This window comes from Meriones unguiculatus, chromosome 2 (genome assembly GCF_030254825.1).
Source record: "Meriones unguiculatus strain TT.TT164.6M chromosome 2, Bangor_MerUng_6.1, whole genome shotgun sequence".
Lineage (NCBI taxonomy): Eukaryota > Metazoa > Chordata > Mammalia > Rodentia > Muridae > Meriones > Meriones unguiculatus.
The window spans coordinates 65,504,021-65,525,020 of record NC_083350.1 but is presented as its reverse complement, the minus strand read 5'-3'; the positions used below and the strand labels follow the sequence as shown (position 1 = coordinate 65,525,020).

The window sequence follows — 21,000 nt, the reverse complement described above, 5'->3', positions numbered from 1 at the left end:
TATTGCCTGCATCTGATTACTCTTACCCTTGTACTTAATTATTCTGCGATATTTTCTTGGAGCTGTTCCTTTCAATATTCAAGATATAGTTTAGGAATTATTCTTTTCAAGAAACCTTCCTTCCATTCTCAGATTGAATTAATCTTGCCTTTAGTTTTACTTATACAGTGGGATGTGCCTGCCTTTTCTGTGAGGTCATGAGCTCTTTGAGGATGGATGTTGTGTCCCTGAGCATACCAAAATGCATTTCAAAAAGCAGACCCTAAGTAATGCATTGGGATGGACTTATAGTTCTCAGTTTAGCTGCAGATGCCTGAAGATCAAGGACCACAGTCTTAAATGGATCACATGTACATTCAGTAAGTAGGATGTCAGTTTAGTGCTTGGGTATGTTATGGTAATTCACTCAGCAGTATCAATCAAAATAAAATTCTAGAGGCATAATTTTACCAGGGAAGGATAATGAGATAATAAGTCCTAAAGGTAGGAGTATGAAGAAATGAGCTAAAATTCCTTTCAGACACCATTTTCTGAATCTGAAATGATTTTTCGGCAACAGGCAATTGTTTGTTAGTAATAATCAGTTTGTGATGAGAACAGAATGCTGATTTTACAGCTAAAGAATGATATTTGGCGATAGTGTAACTCGATAATTTTACTGTTTTAACTAAGAACATTTGTTTAATTCTTTCTGTTTATATGCTTACGCATACTCTAAAAGCTGTAGCAGGAGTCAAAGGAATTGAACTCAGCCAAGCATTTCTTTCATTACATTATATGACCAGGAGTGTTGTGTTAACCTAGATGGAGTTTTTTGAATTCCCAGGAGTTTGAAGTGCTGTGTAAAACTTGAAGCTGAAAATAATAATTAATTAATTAATTAATCCACAGCACTGGCTGATGGAACCCATGGCGTCACCTAAGACAGATAAGCTGTCTATTCCGAATTATACCACAAGCCTTTGGTTTGTAAGCTGGGGATGTGAAAACATTGTAAAATATAAATAGGTTCGTGTCTAGTTTATTTTGGAAAATTTCTGGCAAGAATTAGTTGCATATTCAGAATTACCTTATAGCAGTATTACTATAACACAAAAAGATTGGAGGGGGTCTGAGTTACAGTAGGAAGTTGCTTACTTACAGGTGACTTACAGGGTTGTCATATACGTCATTGACCTTGGGAGACATACCTGGTTTTTGTTTACGCATGCAGGTGTGTGCACAAAGGCCTTCAGAAGGCACCTTGCAAATTGTCCTTCAGTACTTTGCATCCCCTTCCCCTTTTCATTTTAATCACAAAATGTCACATTGACCTGGGAGTTTCTAATGTGTGTCTCTGTCTTTCCAACTCTGGGACTACAAGTGTGGCCTGACACCCCACCCGACACCCCACCCCCACCCCCCCACCGTGGAGCCTTGGGACGGAACTCTGGTCTGTCTGCACGCTTGTATGGGAAGCACTTTACTGAGTCATCTCACCAGCCCAGGTCCTGATGGTAGTAACCTAGCAACCAATCCACAGCCTCACACCTAAGCAAAATCTCAAACCCCGTTATTCAGAGCAATTGCCGGAGTTCTCAGTTCCACTTAGAGAAGGAGATTTAAAGTAATGCTTATATTTGAGATATTTATGTACATAAATTCTAATGGGAAAACTTTACAGTCCAAGGAGACACAGGCCTCATCGCCGGACTGTGAGAGGGCTGAGTCACTTGTCTGCGGGGGCAGGAAGCAGAGTGATGAGCGGGGGCGCTCAGCTCACTTCCCCTTTCTGTCCAGCACAGACCAAGCCTGTGCAATGGCTCAGCACACCTTAGGGTGGACGTACTCATGTAATTAACCTAATCTAGAAATCCCTTCACCTCCGTGTCCAGAGGTTTTTTGTTTTTTCCTTACAGTGGTTTTAATCCCATCAGGCCAACAAAGGAGATTAACCACCACAGCTTTACATATTTTGCCAAACATTTACTAACATATCCCCTCTCGTGCTGATGGTGTGGTCATTTCCATTACGTCCATATTGTTTTTAACCATCAACACACAGTAGACTTATGGACAAACTCAGAACACACTGTTAAGGTTGAAAACTGAAGGCATTGCTCTAATACAAAATTGAAATTGAAGGATACACAGATTAAATGTGGATAACAGAAAAATGAAGTTTTTGATAAACTATGAAAGTTTACTTCTCTGAACTTTTATCATGTTCAATCCACAAGTGATGGGATTACTTGTAAATATCTTTTAAAAAATGTGAAGGTGTTAAGAATAAAAAAAGAGTATTGTTTACTCTTTAGTCATGTTTTTAATTCAAGTTTTTTTTTTTCTTATTGGCCATTTGCTTCACTTATGCCATTGAGAAATGTCTTTTGAAATTTTCTCAATTTCCTATTGGGTTATATATTTTATGCTGGTTTAAATGAATACTCCTAACTGCTAAGCCATCCATCTCTCAAGCTCCATCATATGTATTTTAACAGATATATTTTTTTGAATTACTCTATGACTCTCACTACTACAGGTTCAGTTTCCAGTACACTCCCGTGGAAGCCAAGAACTGTCTATAATTCCGGATGTATATGTACAAAACAAGTAACTCAAATATGTGTGATACATTAGTCCATGCTTTTTGTACTTTATAGAGTAGGTATTCTTTATCCTATAAAAATACGTTGTTTTCTATGTTTGGGGAATTTACATCTCAGCCAGCAAGTGAGCAGTTTATATTTGAATTTCCAAACACATGTGAGGTTTCTCCCAAGTTCTCGGGATCATTGCTTATTTGTAAATGAAGTTTACATAGGATACATTCATATGATATTGACCATGACGGCTCTATACATAAAAGTCAGAGATTATGTAATTATATTTATGATTTGAATGTTTAATGAAACACACTTACCAATTATTCTATCACGCTTTACAATTCTTTTTGCATCAATGGATTCTTTAGTTTAATGAATGTAGCCTTTTGATTTGTTTTGCTACAGAGTGTTATAAATTTTCAATGTCAATCCAAGAACACATTTGTTTTTCTTATAACATGTCAAATTTACTCTTGAGGATTTATTTATAATCACCTCAAGCTTCACTGAGAAATCTTGTTTGGATTTGAGAAGGATCTTCTTAAACTTATGAACTTTTAAAATTTGACGTTTTAAAAAATTGACATCTTTTCAACATAATCCTATGAAAAGTACATATATTTGCTTATTTAAATCTTTTCAGTGTTACTCAATGGCTCTGAAAGGATTGAGCTGTCATCTTCTTTGCTTACTCTTAGGAGCTTTGTATTTCAGGTTGACATGCTAAATAACTGTCTTATTTCAATGCTTCCTAGTGGATAAATGGCTCAACAGTTAAGAGCACTGGCTGCTCTTGCAGAATACCCAGGTTGAGTTTGCAGCACCCACAGGATGGCTCACAGCCATCTGAAACGCCAGTTCCAGTGAATCTGATGTTTTTCCTGACTTCTACAGGCACCAGATACATATGTTGATATTCTGATATACATGATATACATGAAAGCAAAACACTCACACATGAAATAAGAAGATATAAATCTTTAAACATCCTAATGCTTATTCTTTCTCTTAGTAAAAGAAATATCATAATAACAATAATGATAGTTTTGACATTTTCTTGTACAGTGTCTCTGCCTCATTTATTATTTTATAAAATGTATGAGATAGAGGGAGTTTTGTTATATGTTATTTTTTGCTTATTATTATAGAACATTGTTGCTCTTAACAATTATTGCTTATTGTATATCGAGTAAAAACAGTCACTACTTTTGATTATTATTTATATTAAATCACATGGATATATTTTCTTTTTTTTTTCTTTTTTGTTTTCGAGACAGGGTTTCTCTTTGTAGCCTGGACTTGCTTTGTAGACCAAGCTGTCCTCAAACTCACAGAGATCTGCCTGCCTCTGTTTCCACAAGTGATGGGATTACAGGCATGTGCCACTGGGCCTGGCTACATGGATATGTTTTTTAAAGTTGAATCTTTGCATTTTGATACAGTCTTTTTTTTTGGAAGAAGCAATGTTAGTATTCTTTATTGATAATAACAGTAACTTCATCACTGAGCGCTTTCCATGTGTCAGTAGCTGTTTTGTTTTACAAGGGTTAACTGATAATCCTTTAAATATATGTGTGTGTGTGTATATATACATATATATATACATATAATTATCTCATCCATTACATTCCCAACTGCAATTTATTCTCCCTCCAGTCTTCCCTGCCCTTCTTTATCCCTTACCCCCACTCACTACCTTCTGTTTTCCTTCAGAAAAGCTCAGGCCTCCCAGAGTAATCAACCAAACATGGCATACCAAGTTACAATAAGGCTAGACATAAACCCTTTTATCAAGGCTGGATGAGGCAACCCATTAGGAGGAAAAAAGTCCCAAAAGCAGACAAAAGAGTCAGGGATCTCCCTAGTCCCAGTGTTAGGAGTCCCACAAGAACACCAAGCTAGACAATTAAAACATGCATGCAGAGGACCTATCTCTGACCCGTGCAGGCTCCCTGGTTGTTGCTTTAGTCTTTCTGGGCCCCTGTGAGCCCTGCTTAGTTGATTCTGTGGGCTTGTGCTCATGATGTCTTGACCCCTTTGGGCTGGGGAGACGGCTCAACTGTGAAAGACTAGGCTCACAAACAAAAACATGGGCCTATTTTTTTTTTTTTTTTTGTAATAACAATGAAGAAGATGTCCTTATTATGAGAAAGATTGGGTGGTAGGAGGAGTTTGAGAGGAAGAGGAGAGACATGTTGTAAATGTAGTACTCATGTATAAAATTCTCAAAATATATTAAAGGAAAAATTTGGAAGTTATTAAATGACTCCTATTTTGATTGTGGATTCATTTACTTTTATTTGGATTTTAACCACGTTATTTCTTTTATTCTGCAGTTATTTTTGTCAGATGCATGAGGTTTGTAATTGATATGTCTTACATTTTATCCATAAGAAACACACACAAATTGTAATATTATAATACTTTTGTCTCAGTTATTCCCTATTTTTATATTACAACTTTAAAATTTTTATACTTCTTTTGAGAATTTTATACTTTAATACCATATTTACATATTACCTTCTTTCTCTCCTGCAACTCTGCCAATGTCCCTTTCATTTCCTTTCATGTTCCTGATCCCTTCTTTTATAATTATTGTTACAGACACAGACACAGACAGACACACAGACAGACATATCAGACATATTTACAAAAGCCGTCAGTATTGATCATATCTACATATACTCAGGACTGATCACTTGGAATTGAATATCTATCAGGGAGCTCATCCCTGGAGAAGACTGATTATCTATCTATCTATCTATCTATCTATCTGGGTATCTGCAAACATTGATGCCCATAGCTCCTCATCAAGAATGGAGCCTTGTAAAATTTATGTATTTTTAAAATTTGGTTTCCATTTGTTTTAAATGTTTAACTTCTAAATAATGTGAATTTTTGCCTTTATGAATAATTTGAAAATCCGTAGACTCTAAATGCACAGTGGAGCTGTTCATAGTTATTAAATCATTAACCAGTTGTCCATATTTTCTCCTTCTATGCATGTCCTTCCTTCTTACGTTTTGAATTATTCAAAATTTATGGTACTGCTTTCTTTCGTATCATTTAGTGGTGATAACTATTTCTAAACTCATCACAAATATTCTTAAATTATGGTATCTATACTAAATTATATTTTGTATTACTACCTAGAATTATCCAATAAGATTTACCCAATTTATCATTACTCAAGTGTAATATATGTTTTAAAGTGTAATTTATATTTTAAGTCTGCAATGCATGTGTTTCCATATTTCTTTTATTTTAAAAAGACTGTATAGAGATTTGCTGCTATACAATGTGGTTGACTGATTTTGGACTTTTGTCCTGTGTGTGTGTGTGTGTATTGGGGCATATACATACATATACATACATATGTATATGTGTATATGTATGTATATGTATATATATGTATATGCCCCAACACATATATATGTGTATTATATACATATATGCATATGTGTGTGTGTGTGTGTGTGTGTGTGTGTGTGTGAGGAGTGAATGTGGTACATTATTTCTGGGCCATCAGGATTCCTGGAAGAAGGAACAGCGAATGTTTTCACGTACGAACATAAGATTATATGCACCTGGAGCCAGAAGGAAAGCTTAAAGCTTATCATAGTCAATCTTGATCAATTCACAAACTCAAAGTTCTTTTGATCGGGTTTCAAGAATCATAAATAGTTTAGGTGGAAAGAAAAATTAACAAAGGGGACATGATTTTCACCCTGAGAAAGCTGCCCGCTGGTGGGTGAAGGGGTGCTGGTATCCTAAAGGATGTGTTTGCAGAAGCCATTGTGACCCTGTAGGAAGAGCAGGTGCCCTCTGTCGAGTCTCAGAATGTTCACACCCACTAAGAATATTCAACATCTTTTCTTTTACACCAAAATGTGTCTGATGGTTGACTAAGAGCTTGATAGGGAATACATTCCTATTGGGTCCAGAGCTGCCTGCTAATCTTTCCTGTACTTTGCTCCTGTTGCTGGCTTTTAGAGAACAACAGAACATATGGTAACCTTGTACTGCGGTCTTTAGATGCGTCAAAGAATGACAGAAGAAGACACACTGTATAGAAGGGAATGCCCCTCCACACACATACATGCACAGCAGAATGACATTCACAAGGTTCGGAGGCTGGAAAATAAACACATATTTTTTTATAGAATGTGTGTACAAAAATCCCCTCTAACGTTTGAGATAAGTCGGTCCAATCTCCCTGTTCCCCCAAAGTATGCATGGCATGTGGTGTGTGTTTTCACTTACTGAATTCATCCTTCATGCAATCCCAGTCTATCAAAGAGGTTAAGAATTTATAAAACTCTGATGGGATATGGCTTCAATGCTTCATCACACACACCGTCATTTGCTTTCCAATCTAGATCAGGACAATCTTGACTCTGCCTGCAGTTACCTACCTGCACAGTTAATATTTTCTGAATGCTGTCCTGGGAGTTATACTGGATGTTGGCCACCTTCCTCTTGTAATACAGGATCAACATTTGGAGGTACGTTTCCCAGTCCTTGTCCTTCTTCTTGTGCAGCAGACAGCTCTAAAGGCGACAGGGAGGGGGAAAAAACACAAGTCAGGGAAGGAGAGGAAATTAATGGCACTGTTCAAGAAGAATGATGGAGGGAAATATAGAAAGCAGCCAATGGCCCATTCTGTAGTGTGCAGACCTGACAGGAATTTCACAGTCTCTTGATTTTTCAGCCCACTCATGTGCAATCGTCGGAGACCAGTCACATCTGGCCGCCAGGATGGGGGGTTAATTTTCTCTAAATGCCTCAGCAGTTTTGTTCTAGCTGAAGCAAATGCTGTGACTGCAAAGCTGATGAGTAAAATATTTCTACTTCACCCAGTTTAACTCAAAACCGATAGCCTCAGGACGTATTGAACCTTTCTGTTAAAAAAAAAAATCTTTTGAAGCCTTTTGAATGGCACATTGGGTCAAACCAAAGTTTAAAAAATGCAACCTGAAGACTTTGATGGACACTACTGCATCTTTTTCTTACTCCTAAAGCTTCCTATGGCTGACGATGTGTGCGTCAGAGCATGACAAAACCAAGGAGAATTAACTTAGCCATCAACTGTGGAGGAGAGGAAAAAACCAGTGAGGGAATTTCCAGCTAGGACTCCGTATTAATTTGCCTCCCTCTGATCATGTGACGTGGAATCATGTCAACATTAAAGTACAAAAGATGTAATGTTTAGAAGTGACACTTTTAACTCTTGACCTACAGAGAAGAGATTTTTCCTACAGGTTCTATCAAACCAGGGGAGGAAGGGGTGGTTAATATAAAATCACCACCAGCTAAAATTAGGAAAGTGGCAGTTTTGCCTAGAAAAGGACTCTTTCCTCTCAACAGTTAGCATTCTGTAAGAATTACTATGATAAGTCTAGGCTGTAAAGAAATAATAAATTTAACAAAAATAACAATAAACCCCATTTACCAAAGACCCAAATAGTCACACATAATATTTTGCCACTGAAATCTCATTTGGGGTTTGCTAGCATGAATAATCACTTAGTGTGTGTTGCAAAGTTGAAAGAAACAAATCTATAGCAAACCAAAAATTTATATAAATATCCCTTCTCATCAACAACAAAACATACTAAGATAGGCTTGTCAGGGGATCAAAGGCACATGAATGAGACAATTCGTAAAACACTGGAGAATACCTGAATTTTAGAAATCTTTGTTATGTTTTGTTCAGTAAAACATTTTCAATAAAGTGATTTCAAATGCCTGATGTTGTCTGAAAGTTTTTATTATCAATAACCTTATTAGGCTTTGTTACAACCTACACATGTACTTGTGTGTGCATGTACACACACACACACACACACACACATGTTTAGGCTTACTTCACAAAAAAGAAGCCACTAATCTGCATCAATTTGTTAACTTAAAGCAAAAATACCTTTAAAACATATCTCTGCTTAGTTGATGATGAGCTATATAATCCAGAATAAATTTAGGGGAATTTTAGATAATTTAGGTTACTAAAAGTAAAATCAGTAAATTAAAAATTGCAATTACTTTGGAATAGAAATTCAATGAAAATATTGTCTTTTGAAAATTGCTTTTCTGGTTGGGTCAGGCATTGGTTGGAGAGATTGAGGGAAGGGCCAACCAATGACTGGCCCAATCTGAGACCCTCCCCATGGGAAAGAGCCACCTTCTGTTACTATTAACAATACTCTGCAGTGCTTGCAGATTGAAGCCTAGAATAGTTGTCCCCTGATAGGCTCCACCCAGCAGTGGAACAAATGCTGAGACCCACAGTCAAGCATTAGGTGGAGCCCAGGAAGTCTTGTGGGAGAGGCAGGGAGGAAGGATAGAAGGATCCGAAAGGAACAAGAACTCCACAAGAGGACGAATAGAGCCAACTAACCTGGGTCCAGGGTGTCTTTCAGAGACTGAAGCACCAACCGAGGACCAGACATGGACCGGAAGTAGCCCCCTACACTTATATAGCTGAGGAACAGCTTAGTCTTTATGTGGGTCCCCTAGTATAGGGAGCAGGGGTTATTTCTGACATGGAGTCTGCTGCCTGCTTTTACATCACCACCGCCTGGCCCGGCTGCCTTGCCTAACCTCAGTGAAAGGATTCTCTCAGTACTGATGAGATTTCATGTGCAGGGGTGGTGATGATAGGGGGATAGGAAGAAGAGGAAGGAATGGTGGGGCTGGGTGGAGTGGAGGGAGCTGTCGGTAATCAGAATGTAAAGGGAATAAGTAAAAATTTCAAATCAATCAATCAATCAATCACTCAATCAATCAATCAATCAAATGTCCTACAGGCTTGCTTACAATCAGATCTTATGGAAGCATTTTTTCCTCTTTGAGGTTCCCACCTCTCAGATGACTTATGTTAAGCTGACATAAAACTAGCAAGCACACTCTCTTTAAACAATGAACCATAAAAAATCTTTGCTTAAAAAAAAAAAAAGAAAAAGATACCTCCAGAATATCTTTTATTGTAGAGCCTGATTAACTAACAAAGAAACAGACTGATGGATCAATGAAATAAAATTGAAGGCCCAGAAATAAACCTATGGACACCTGATTTTTGACCAAGATGCCAAAACCATACAGTGGCAAAAAGATAGCATTTTCAACAAATGGTGTTGGTCTAACTGGATGTCCACATATAGAAAAATGCAAATAGATCCATACTTACCACCCTGCACAAAATTAAAGTCCAAGTGGATCAAAGACCTCAACATAAAACCAGACACACTAAATCAGTTGGAAGAAAAAGTGGGGAAGAGCCTTGAACTCATTAGCACAGGAAACCACTTCCTGAACAGAACACCAACAGCACAGGCTCTAAGATCAATAATTAATAAAGGGGACCTCATGAAACTCAAAATCTTCTGTAAAGCAAAGGACACTGTCAACAGAACAAAATGACAGCCAACAGACTGGGAAAAGATCTTCACATACCCTACATCTGACAGAGGGCTAATATCCAGAATATATAAAGAACTCAAGAAATTAGACACTAACAAATCAAATAATCCAATTAAAAAATAGGGTACAGAGCTAAGCAGAAAATTCTCAACAAAGGAATATCTAATGGTGTAGAAACATTAAAAGAAACGCTCAACATTCTTAGTCCTCAGGGAAATCCAAATCAAAACTATTCTGAGATCCCATCTTACATCAATAAGAATTGATAAGATCTAAAACTCAAGTGACAATACATGCTGGAGAGGATGTGGAGAAAGGGGAACCCTCCTCCATTGCTGGTGGGAATGCAAACTTGTACAACTACTTTGGAAATCAATCTGGCACTTTCTCAAAAACTTGGGAGTACCTCAAGATCCAGCTATACCACTCCTGGCCATGTACCCAAATGATGCCCCACCATTCAACAAGGATATTTGCTCAACCAGCATCTTTATTTGTAATAACTAGATTCTGGAAACAACCCCTCAACGGGGGAATGGATACAGAAATTGTGGCACATTTACAGAGTGGAATACTACTCAGCTACTAAAAACAAGGAAATCAAGTTTGCAGGTAAGTGGATGGAACTAGAAAAGATCATCCTAAGTGAGATAACCCAGAAAAAGAAAGATAGCTATGGTATACACTCACTTACAAGCAGATATTATCCATATGATATAGAATAGCTATACTTAAATCTATAGACCTAAAGAAGCTAAACAAGGAGGATGCTCAAATCTCATTCAGAATGGCAAACAGGATAGACACCAGAAGTGGTGGAAGAGTGGGAACAGGATGGGAGCCTACTATAGAGGGTCCTCTGAAAAAAATGCTCTACCCAACAGGGGGTCTAAGCAGACACTGAAACTCACAGCCAAACAGAGTGCAGGATGTCTATGGAAGAAGCAGCTGATAGAAGGATATAGAGGAGACAGGAGCTCCACAAGGAGACCAACAAAGCTAAAATATCTTGAGCCCATGGGTCCTACAAGGACTGATGCATCAACCAAGAACCATGCATGGAGAGGACCTAGACTTCCTGCTCACATGTAGCCCACAGACAGCTCAGTTTCCCTGTGGGTTCCCCAGTAAGGGAAGCAGGGGCTGCCTCTGAGATGAATTTGGCTGCTTGCTCTTTGATCACTTGCTCCTGGCAGTGCAGTCTTGTCAGGACATAGAGGAAGAGTATACAGGCAGTCCTGAAGAGACTTGATAAGGTATGGGCAGATGGCAGGAGAACTACCCTTTTCAGTGGACTAGGGGAAAAGGATAGGGGGAAAGAGGGAGGGAGGGTGGGACTGGGAGGAGTTGAGGGAGGGGGCTTCAATTGGGATATATAATGAATAAGTTGTAAAAAATAAGAAAGAAAAAAGAAAAGGTTAAAATAAGAACCAGATGTGGTGGTACATGCCTGTAATTTCAGCACTCCTGGAGACAGAGGCAGGCAAATTGCTGTGAGTTTGAGCCTAGCCTGGTTTAGAAATCGAATCCAAGGCAGCCAAGACTACACAGAAAAACCCTGTCTCAAATCAAACAAACAGAAAATTGCTTTTCTGTAACATAAGCAAAGTCAGATAATTAATGGCAGGTGGTGAACTGTATGTTGATACACTCATTACTACATTTGGAAATTTTACTTCTCATTTGATTTGCTCACAAGTACAGCACATTCAGATTAGAACTGTCTCTGTTGTGGCAAGGACAGAAGGAGGATCTGTTTCTTGGAGTTGTATAGTAACAAGTTAAAGTTAGCTGTGGCCCTGTATCATTGAAGGTATGTATCAGTGACTTCAAGGACTTGTCAATTTGTATTGGCAACAATGTACCTAAAAGACTTGTATTTAAATTACAAATTACTTTGGTCAGAAACTGAACCAGAGAAACTGGACTAGAGAAACTGACTGGACCTCAGTAACAAGAAAAAACAAACAAACAAACAAACAAACAAACAAACAAAAAAACAACCCTGCTGATGAAGGTTCAGGAGAATTATTATTATTTTGGTTTTTTGAGACTCACTCTGTTAATCATGCTGGTCTTAAACTCAGAGATCTACCTTCCTCTGCATCCTGAGTGCTGGGATTCATGTGTACCACCACTGCTAGGAAAGAATTATTTCTTAAATCACATGTTGAACACTGTGACATAATACTTGGTCCTATATTTGGTGCCTAAAATATGTTTTGTCACACAGGGTAGCTTGTTTTGGAATGCAGAGATGGAGAAAAGAGTAGAAAATATCTTGCTAGGTTATAAACTAAAATTATGAGGGAATTGTCTTTGCTTGTAGATTAGCTCATCATTGACTATTATACTACAGAACATATTAAAACACACTGATGGTTAGTCATGTATATTCTGGCTCAATAGGCCAAAAGCTGAGATAAACATTTTAAGTAAATTGGCTATATTATAATAAATAAATATTACATGTTAATCAAAACCTATCTAAATGTTGCTTTTAAAGGATAGGGCCTCTAAATTAATTTAATAATTTTTCCTTATAAAAATAATGTTTTGATTCTCTTCTTTTCTTCCTGTCAGGAGATCACAAGTTCTGGCTGTCTGCTGGGGGTGTCTTCACACTGACTTTCCCCCTGCCTACTGTCTAGAAATTAGTATTTAAAGAAGGTACCTACTTCTCAATTAAAGTTCACATTCCAAACTATGATGTGATTGGAATCCAGGCGCTTCCCCCATTTTATTGCCTTTGACATTTAGTTGTGGTTTCTGATTAAAATTTGTCATGGAGATTTCTACAAACAACCCAAGTGCTTCAGATTTGGGACACAGATTGTCTTGAAAAGTAGGTTGTAATATGACACGAGTACTTGTTTACACCAGACGTTAGCAGGAAAACTTTAGGCACATCTTCCATGTTTCCATTGAATTGTGTACGTATACATTACTTGGTTATTGTAAGATGAAAATGTCAAGACAAAGCAGGTGGAAATTCACCCTATTTAAACACAGACAAGATTATGCACAGCCAATATGATGAATGCTTACGGTAATAAGCATGAAATAATGGTTCTTAAGTGGCTGACTGTGGGGTGATCTCTTTTAGTCTCATCAAGTAACACCAGCTATCTCACTGAAGGTCATGGGGGGTTGATGATGTGCCTAGCATGTAAAAGGTTCTGCTTTGATCCCTGGTACCACAAAAGAACAACAAACTCTGCAGAGTGGGAAAACATGCTTAAATACAGCTTTTTCTTTCCATTTCTTTTATGAACTGCACTTTTCATATCAAGAGTGTGATTATTTGGGAGCTAGCTTAGTATCCAGAAGACCTTATTTTACCATGAGATGCCAGTCAAACCTTCCTGTCACAAGGAATGATAAATTAATATTATAGTAGTCAGAAATAAGACAAAGCCAGGCTTTGAAGAAGTTAGTTTCTTTCTTTCTTTCTTTCTTTCTTTCTTTCTTTCTTTCTTTCTTTCTTTCTTTCTTTCTTTCTTTCTTTTTTCCTTCCTTCCTTCCTTCCTTCCTTCCTTCCTTCCTTCCTTCCTTCCTTCCTTCCTTTCATTTTTAATTTTTTACGATTTATTCACTTTATATCTCGTTATAGCCTTCTCCCTTGTCTCCTCCTGGTCCCACTCTCCCTCCCTCCTTCCCCCTATCCCCCTTCTCTAGACCACAGAAATGGGGACCCCGCCTCCCCTAACATCTGACCCCAGCCTATCAAGTCTCATCAGGACTGCCTGCATCTTCTCCCTCTGTGGCCTGCCCCTCCAGGAGGAAGTGGTCAAAAAGCAGGTAACAGAGTCCATGTCAGAGATAACCCCTGCTTGCCTTACTAGGGAACCCATATGAAGACTGAGCTGCCTATTGTCTACATCTGAGCAGGGCTTCTAAGTCCTCTCTATGCATGGTCCTTGGTTGGTGCATCAGCCTCTGCAGGCCTCCCTGGGCCCAGATTTGTTATCTTTGTTAGTCTCCTTGTAGAGCTCCTGTCCCCTTGGGTCCTTCCATCTCTCCTGCTCTTCCATAAGACTCCCTGCACTCTGCCCAAAGTTTGGCTATGAGTCTCAATATCTGCTTTGATCTCCTGCTAGGTGGTAAAGAAGTTTTTTAAACCAAGTGCAGTTTGTACTAATGGGAACTTGCTGGCTTGTGCTAACATTTCTGAATGGTAATCCTTCTCATCCCCACAAGCCAAGTGAAGAGAAGCAGCTGGACACTGATCTATGTCTATTCATCTGTCTTTGTTATTGCTTGAAAATAACACAAAGGCTTAAGTCTGTAAGTAGCACAGCTTGAAGTCCCTTGAGTAGAGAAGGTCATTAAGGACCAACACAGAAAGAAAAACACCTGAACATTTTTGAGGTTTGAGAAAAATCTGTAACAACTGATCTTGGGTAGTAAGAAGAAAAAATTAAAAGTTTATGAAGAGAAATTTTCTCTCTGTGTAACAGACAGAGACCATTACAAAAAACCACTACCATTCAAAATGCAGAGTTGTAGAGCCTGGTACCAGTGGGTATATGTACAATACAGCTCGTGCAATTAAGGGTCAGGGAACATTGTTAGAGAGGAGGTGGAAAGATTGCATGAGGAGAAGATCAGGGAGTTTGCTCTGAGATTGCTTCTCCTAGTAGCATGAGAATCTATATCCATAAAGTCTCACCAGCATGACTGCCATAACATGACCTGAACAAGGACAGCAGCAATGGGTATACCAAGCTGGATAAAGACAAGCCCACAAGGCCTTGACCCTACACAAGAGCTATAGGCAACTGAAGAAAGCTGGAAGGCAGAGAGGTGGCTTTCGTCAAGGAGGAGGACACCAACTGGTTTTCTTGTGTCAAATAGTCAGCCATGAAACCATGCATACAAGTGCCATTCTATGGACTGAGAAGATTATTTTTAGCAACATATATGCACATACATACATGCCTGCAGTCACAATTAGTGAAAGAAGGGACTATGAATTTGAAGGAGAGCAAGGAGGAGTGTATGAGATGGTTTGGAGGGAGGAAAAAAAATTATAATTATATTAACCTCAAAATTTTTGTATTAAATTAGACCCTGAACCCAGATTCCTGCCTCCAGATTCCTGTCCTGCTTGAGTTTCTGTCTTGATTTCCTCCAATGATGACCAGTGATATGGAAGTGTAAGCCAAATAAACCCTTTCCACCCAATTTGCTTCAGTCATGGTAGCCCGTCTGTCTTAGCAACAGTAACCCAAATGATGACACACTGGTACCAAGTGTGTGTGGGATTGCTGTGACAGACCTGACCATGTTTGAGGAGGATTGTGGAAGGACTTTGGAACTTTGGGCTAGAAAAGCCATTGAGTGTTAAGAGCTCAGAGAGTTGTGTTGTAGGAGCTTGGGAGAAGAATACTGAGAGTAGGTGTGAAGGTTGCGGTGGATTCTGAGCCAGCTGGGGCAGGGAGGGGACAGCTTGTGTGCCCTTGGGTGTGAGCCAGATTATTGAAGTAGAAATGTCCAGAAAAAGCCATGGAGGTTCTGAGGTGGAGATGCAAGCAGATGGAATGCCACGAATCATTTGAGAATTCACTAAGGACAAACCCATTCTTCCCTAAGTGGTGCTGTACCTACATAGTTATGATTTAGGCATAGAGAATTGTGATGCCACCAATGACCGGTTCACCAAGGACTCTGCAGAGGCTGTAAAGAAATACAACATTGGCGTTAAGGGTGCTACCATCACCCCCAATGAGAGGAGGTTTGTGGAGTTCAATTTGAAACAAATGTGGGAATCACCAAATGGCACCATCCAAAACATTCTGGGTGGCACTGGCTTCAATTATCTACAAAAATATCCCCCAGCTGGTGACAGGCTGGGTAAAACCCATCATCATTGGTCGGCATGCTTATGGGGACCAATACAGAGCAATTGATTTTGTTGTTCCTGGATCTGGTAGAGATAACCTACACATCAAAAGCCGGAAGTCAAAAGGTGAGGTGCATGGTGCGTAAATGCATAAATGCATGGTGGTCAATTGAAGATTTTGCATACAGTTCCTTCCAAATGGCTCTGTCAAAGGGCTGGCCTTTGTACCTCAGCACCAAAAACACAATTATGAAGAAGCATGACAAATGCTTCAAAGACATGTTTCAGGAGATCTATGACAAGCAGTACAAATCCCAACTGAATCTCAGAAGAACTGGTGTGAGCATAGGCTTATTGATGACACGGTGGCCCAGGCTATGAAATCAGAGGAAGGCACCCTCTGGGCCTGTAGAAACTTGCATGGTTATGTGCAGTTTGCCTCCACTGCCCAAGGTTATGACTCCTGTGGCATGATGGCCAGGGTTCTGACTTGTCTGGATGGTAGGACTGTAGAAGCAGAGGCAGCCCATGGCCCTGCCACAGGTCACTATCACGTGTACCAGAAAGGACAGAGACATCCACCAACCTCATTGTTTCCATTTTGCCTGGTCCTGAGGCTTAGCACACAGAGCAATGCTTGATGGCAATGCTGAGCTCAGCTTCTTCGTAAAGGCTTCAGAAGAAGTCTGTATTGAGACCACTGAGGCTGGCTTTAGGACTAAGGACTTGGCTGCTGGCATTAAAGGTTTACCCAGCGTACATCATTCTGACTACCTGAGTGCATTTGAGTTTTGTTAGGACCCGTTCACATTAAATGTCACATTTTTTCTTGTTCTAATATAAATGACCCAAATCGGAAGTGCTCCAAGGGTAGACAGTAGCTACAGTATGGTTCCCTACAAGGGTGAAAAACAAGCTCGCTTCCCCTGTTGTCTGTGGGTGTGAGCACTGGGGACTTTGTGTGCAGGTAGTGCACTGTGTGTGGGAGAGCTCTACAGTGAGCTCAGACAAGACTGGAAGAAGAAAAGTGTGCATAGTTAAAAAAAAAAAAAAAGGAACGTTGACCGTAGTGTAGAAGATGGAGGCCTGACCTGTGAAGTTTCAGAGGGAAGCAAAGACTCTACTGGGCCTTTTGTGTGAAGAGTCTAGGGTGTCTGGTCAGCTGGGGCTGAAGAGTCAGTTGTGTTTAACAAGAGGCCAGAAACACTAAAGTAAATCTTTGGTTTAAAAAAAATCTTCTGGGAAATGTTTCCTGAGAGCACAGAGAAGCCGTATTCTAGAGGTAGCTAACATCGTACCTTTTGTTGCCAGCTGCTTGGTAACATGCAAGAGTCACCCAGGCTGAGGCTTGGCACTTTGAGGGGCCAGGAGATGCTGTTGGTAAGGGCACAGCCAGGTAGAAGTGGAAGCCCCAGGACTGAAGTGATCATGGATAAAATTTGAGGCTTTTATCACACGGCCAGCCTTGGAGAGGCTATTGGAGAATGTGCCAACATTTTGGAGATGCCAATACCATGGAGGGACAGTCAAGAACAGCAGCAGTGGTGGAGTGGAGCCAGCTGGAGCCGAGGAAACAAGCTGTGTGTATTGCAGAGGGCAGAGCTGGAGAAGTGACCCAAACCCTTTGGAGGAGCCTGGAAGATCATGAGTGAATCCCATATAATTGGTAATTGAGTTGTTCACATTTTTAGTGTTGGGCTTTGCTTTGTTGTGATTGTGACTCTGCCCTGGCTCATCCAGCTTGAAGCAAGACATTTTTAAATTTATTTTTGATTCAAAAGGAGCCCACAGTTGAAAGACTTTGACTTTTAAAAGGTTTGAATTTTTGTAAGGTTTTTTAATTTTATTTTTTTTCTTCATAATTTATCCATTATATATCCTGATTGAAGCCCTCTCCTTCAACTCCCCCTAGTCCCATCCTCTCTCTCTCCTCTCCCTATCACCTTCCCCTAGTCCACTGAAAGGTGGAGTTCTCCACTATTGCCATTTGCCCATAGCTTGTTAGGTCTCATCAGGACTGCTTGGATCCTCTTCCTCTGTGGCTTGGCAAGGCTGCATCATCAGGAGCAAGTGATCAAAGAATAGTCAACTGAGTTCATGATAGAGGCATCCTCTGCTCCCCTCACTCAGAGATCCACAAGGAGACTGAGTTGCCAATCAGCCACATCTGAGCAGGGGTCTAGATCCTTTCCATGCATGGTCCTCTGTTGGTGCATCAGTCTCTGCAGGACCCCCTGGGCTCAGATATTTTAGTTTTGTTGGTCTCTTTGTGGGGTTTCTCTCCCCTCCATTTCCCTCTATTATCACCCTTTTCTTCCTCCATAAGACTCTGCACTCTGACCAAAATTTGGTAGTCTCAGCATCTACTTTGATTCCCTGTTGGGTGAATCATTACAGAGGACCCTCTGTAGTAGGCTCCTATCCTGTTTCCTCTTTTTCACCTCTTCTGGTGTTTATCCTGTTTGCCATTCTGAATGAGATTTGAGCATTCTTCATAGGGTCCTTCTTAGTGTTTAGTCTCTAAAGATATACATAGCTATCCTATATTACATGGCTAATATCTGCTTATAAGTGAGTGTATACCATGCCTGTCTTTCTGTTTCTGGGTTATCTCACTCAGGTAGATCTCTTCTAGTTCCAACCATTTGCCTGAAAACTTCATGATTTCCTTGTTTTTAATAGCTGGATAGTATTCCATTGTGTAAATCTACAACGATTTCTGTTATCTATTCCTCCATTGAGGGACATCTAGGTTGTTTCCAGATTCTGGCTATTACAAATAAAGCCACTATGAATATAGTTGAATAAATGTCCTTGTTGAATGGTAAGGCAACTTTTGGGTATAAGCACAGGAGTGGTATAGCTGGAACTTGAGGTAGTGAGAAAGCGCCAGATAGATTTCCAAAGTGGTTGTACAAGTTTACATTCCCACCAGCAATGGAGGAGGTTCCCCTTTCTCCACATCCTCTCCAGCATGTGTTGTTCACTTGAGTTTTTGATCTTAGCCATTATGATAGGTGTAAGATGGAATCCAGAATGTATAAAAAACTCAAGAAATTAGACACAAACAAACCAAATAACCCAATTAAAAATGGGGTACAGTGCAAAACAGAGAATTCTCAACAGAAGAATAAAGAAAGGCAGAGAAACACTTAAATAAATTCCCGATGTCCTTAGTCATTAGGGAGATGCAAGTCAAAACAACTCTGAGATTCCATCTTACACCTATCAAAAAGTTTGAATTTTAAGAGAGACTGGTTATTTAGAGAGACTGAAGTTTTAGGTCTTTTAATTTTTAAAAATTCTGGGGCTTTTACAATTTGGAATTAAAGTAAAGTCTTGGGGGTGAATAAGACAGGAAAGGTTTTTCTGAATGAGGATTGAGCATCCTACCCAGGGTCCTTCTTCTTGCTTAGCTTCTTTAGGTGTACAAATTTTAGTATGATTACCGTGTGTGTCTTTCTGTTTCTGGGACACCTCATTCAGGATGATCTTTTCTAGTTTCCATTGTTTGCCTACCAATTTCATGATTTCCTTGCTTTTAATTGCTGAGTAGTATTCTGTTGTGTAAATGTACCACAATTTCTGTATCCATTCCTTTGTTGAAGGACATCTGGGTTCTTTCCAGATCCTGGCTATTATGAATAAAGGTGCTACAAACATGGCTCATTCAGAAAGGCAAATGGGATAGATGTTGGAAGAAGGTAAAAACAAAGAACAAGACAGAGCCTACCACAAAGGACTTCTGAAAGACTCTACCCAGAGTATTAAAGTGGTTGCTGAGCCTCATAGCCAAACTTTTTTTTTTTTTGGCAGAGTGCAGGGAATCTTAAGAAAAATGGCAGAGCTAGAACGAGCTGGAAAGGAAAGGAACTCCATAAGGAGACAAACAGAACCAAAAAAATCTGGGCCCAGGAGTCTTTTCTGAGACTGATACTCCAACCAAGGACCATTCATGGAGATAACCTAGAACCCCTGCATAGATATAGCTGAGGGCACCTCAGTCTCCAAATGGGCTTCCTAGTAAGGGGAACAAGGGTTGTCTGTGACATAAACTCAGTGGCTGGCTCTTTGATTAAGGGAACTTAAAGGTGGGTCAGCCTTACCAGGCCACAGAGGAAGACTATAAAAGACAGTCCTGATGAGACCTGATAGGCTTGGGTCAGATGGAAGGGGAGGAGGTCTTCTCCTATCAGTGGACTGGAGAAGGGTCATAGGAGGAGATGAGGGAGGGAGGGAGAGCGGGATTGGGTGGGGACAAGTGTGGGCTATATCTGGGATACAAAGTGAATAAATTATAATAAATAAAATTATATTATTAAAAAAAGAAAGGAAATGTTATGGTTTAATCATGTGTTCATGTATCAAATTAACAATGGGTCAGTTGCTCTGGCTAGTTTTCTGTCAAACTGACACAAGCTAGAGTTATTGTAGAGAAGGGAGCCTCAATTGAGAAAATTCTTCAATAAGGTTGGGCTGTAGGCCAGCCTGCAGAGCAGTTTCTTAATTAGTGATTGATGGGTGAGGGCTCAGCCCATTTGGCGTAGTCATCGTTGGGATGGTGGTCCTGGGTTCTATAAGAAATCAGGCTGAGCAAGTCATGGGGTGCAAGCCAGTGAAAGCAGAACCCATCTATGGCCTCTGCATCAGCTCCTGCCTCCAGATGCCTGCCCTAATTGAGTTCCTGTCCTAGCTTCCTCCAATGATGAACAGTGATGTGGAGGTATAAGCCAAATAAACCCTGTTCTCCTCACGGTGCTTTTGGGTGTGGTGTTTCATCCGGCAACAATAACACTAACATGCTCCAAAGTCACTGGATTGGCAAATATCCAGGAAGCTGTTCAGATTTGTGTATAGTTCCACACAAGACTGGGGAGAGCAACTTGCCATTTTGTGCAGAAATTGTATGGGTTCTAGATCAGAATTCTCTGAGGGTTGTTCTCATATCCTCTGGATCACTATGAGCTTGGCTCTTTCTAGAAATATGGTCACACTGATGTACCGAATCAGAAGCCCCGGGGCTCAGCATCAGAGTGTTCTGTAGACTGGTTGGTGAAATGTGCAATGATGTTTCACAGATTCTGAAGGGACAATAAAAACTACAACCACAACAAGGCCCCCAAACTGAAAACCAAAGAATCAAAAGTTGCT

At 39.8% G+C, this 21,000-nt stretch overlaps 1 protein-coding gene and 1 pseudogene across 1 annotated transcript in view; one reads left to right on the top strand and one right to left on the bottom strand.

The window, feature by feature from the left end:
* Positions 1–6,308: 6,308 nt before the first annotated feature.
* The window catches only part of Ccdc178 (coiled-coil domain containing 178), a 330,861-nt gene continuing 316,169 nt past the window's right edge, over positions 6,309–21,000 (bottom strand). The window contains exons 18-19 of the mRNA XM_060378608.1: positions 7,001–7,135; positions 6,309–6,719 (exon numbers count right to left, since the gene is read on the bottom strand). Coding sequence (XP_060234591.1) covers positions 6,309–6,719; positions 7,001–7,135 — 546 coding nt within the window. The remainder of the gene's footprint in view (positions 6,720–7,000; positions 7,136–21,000) is intronic.
* Positions 15,497–16,647, top strand: LOC110543229 (isocitrate dehydrogenase [NADP] cytoplasmic-like; annotated as a pseudogene).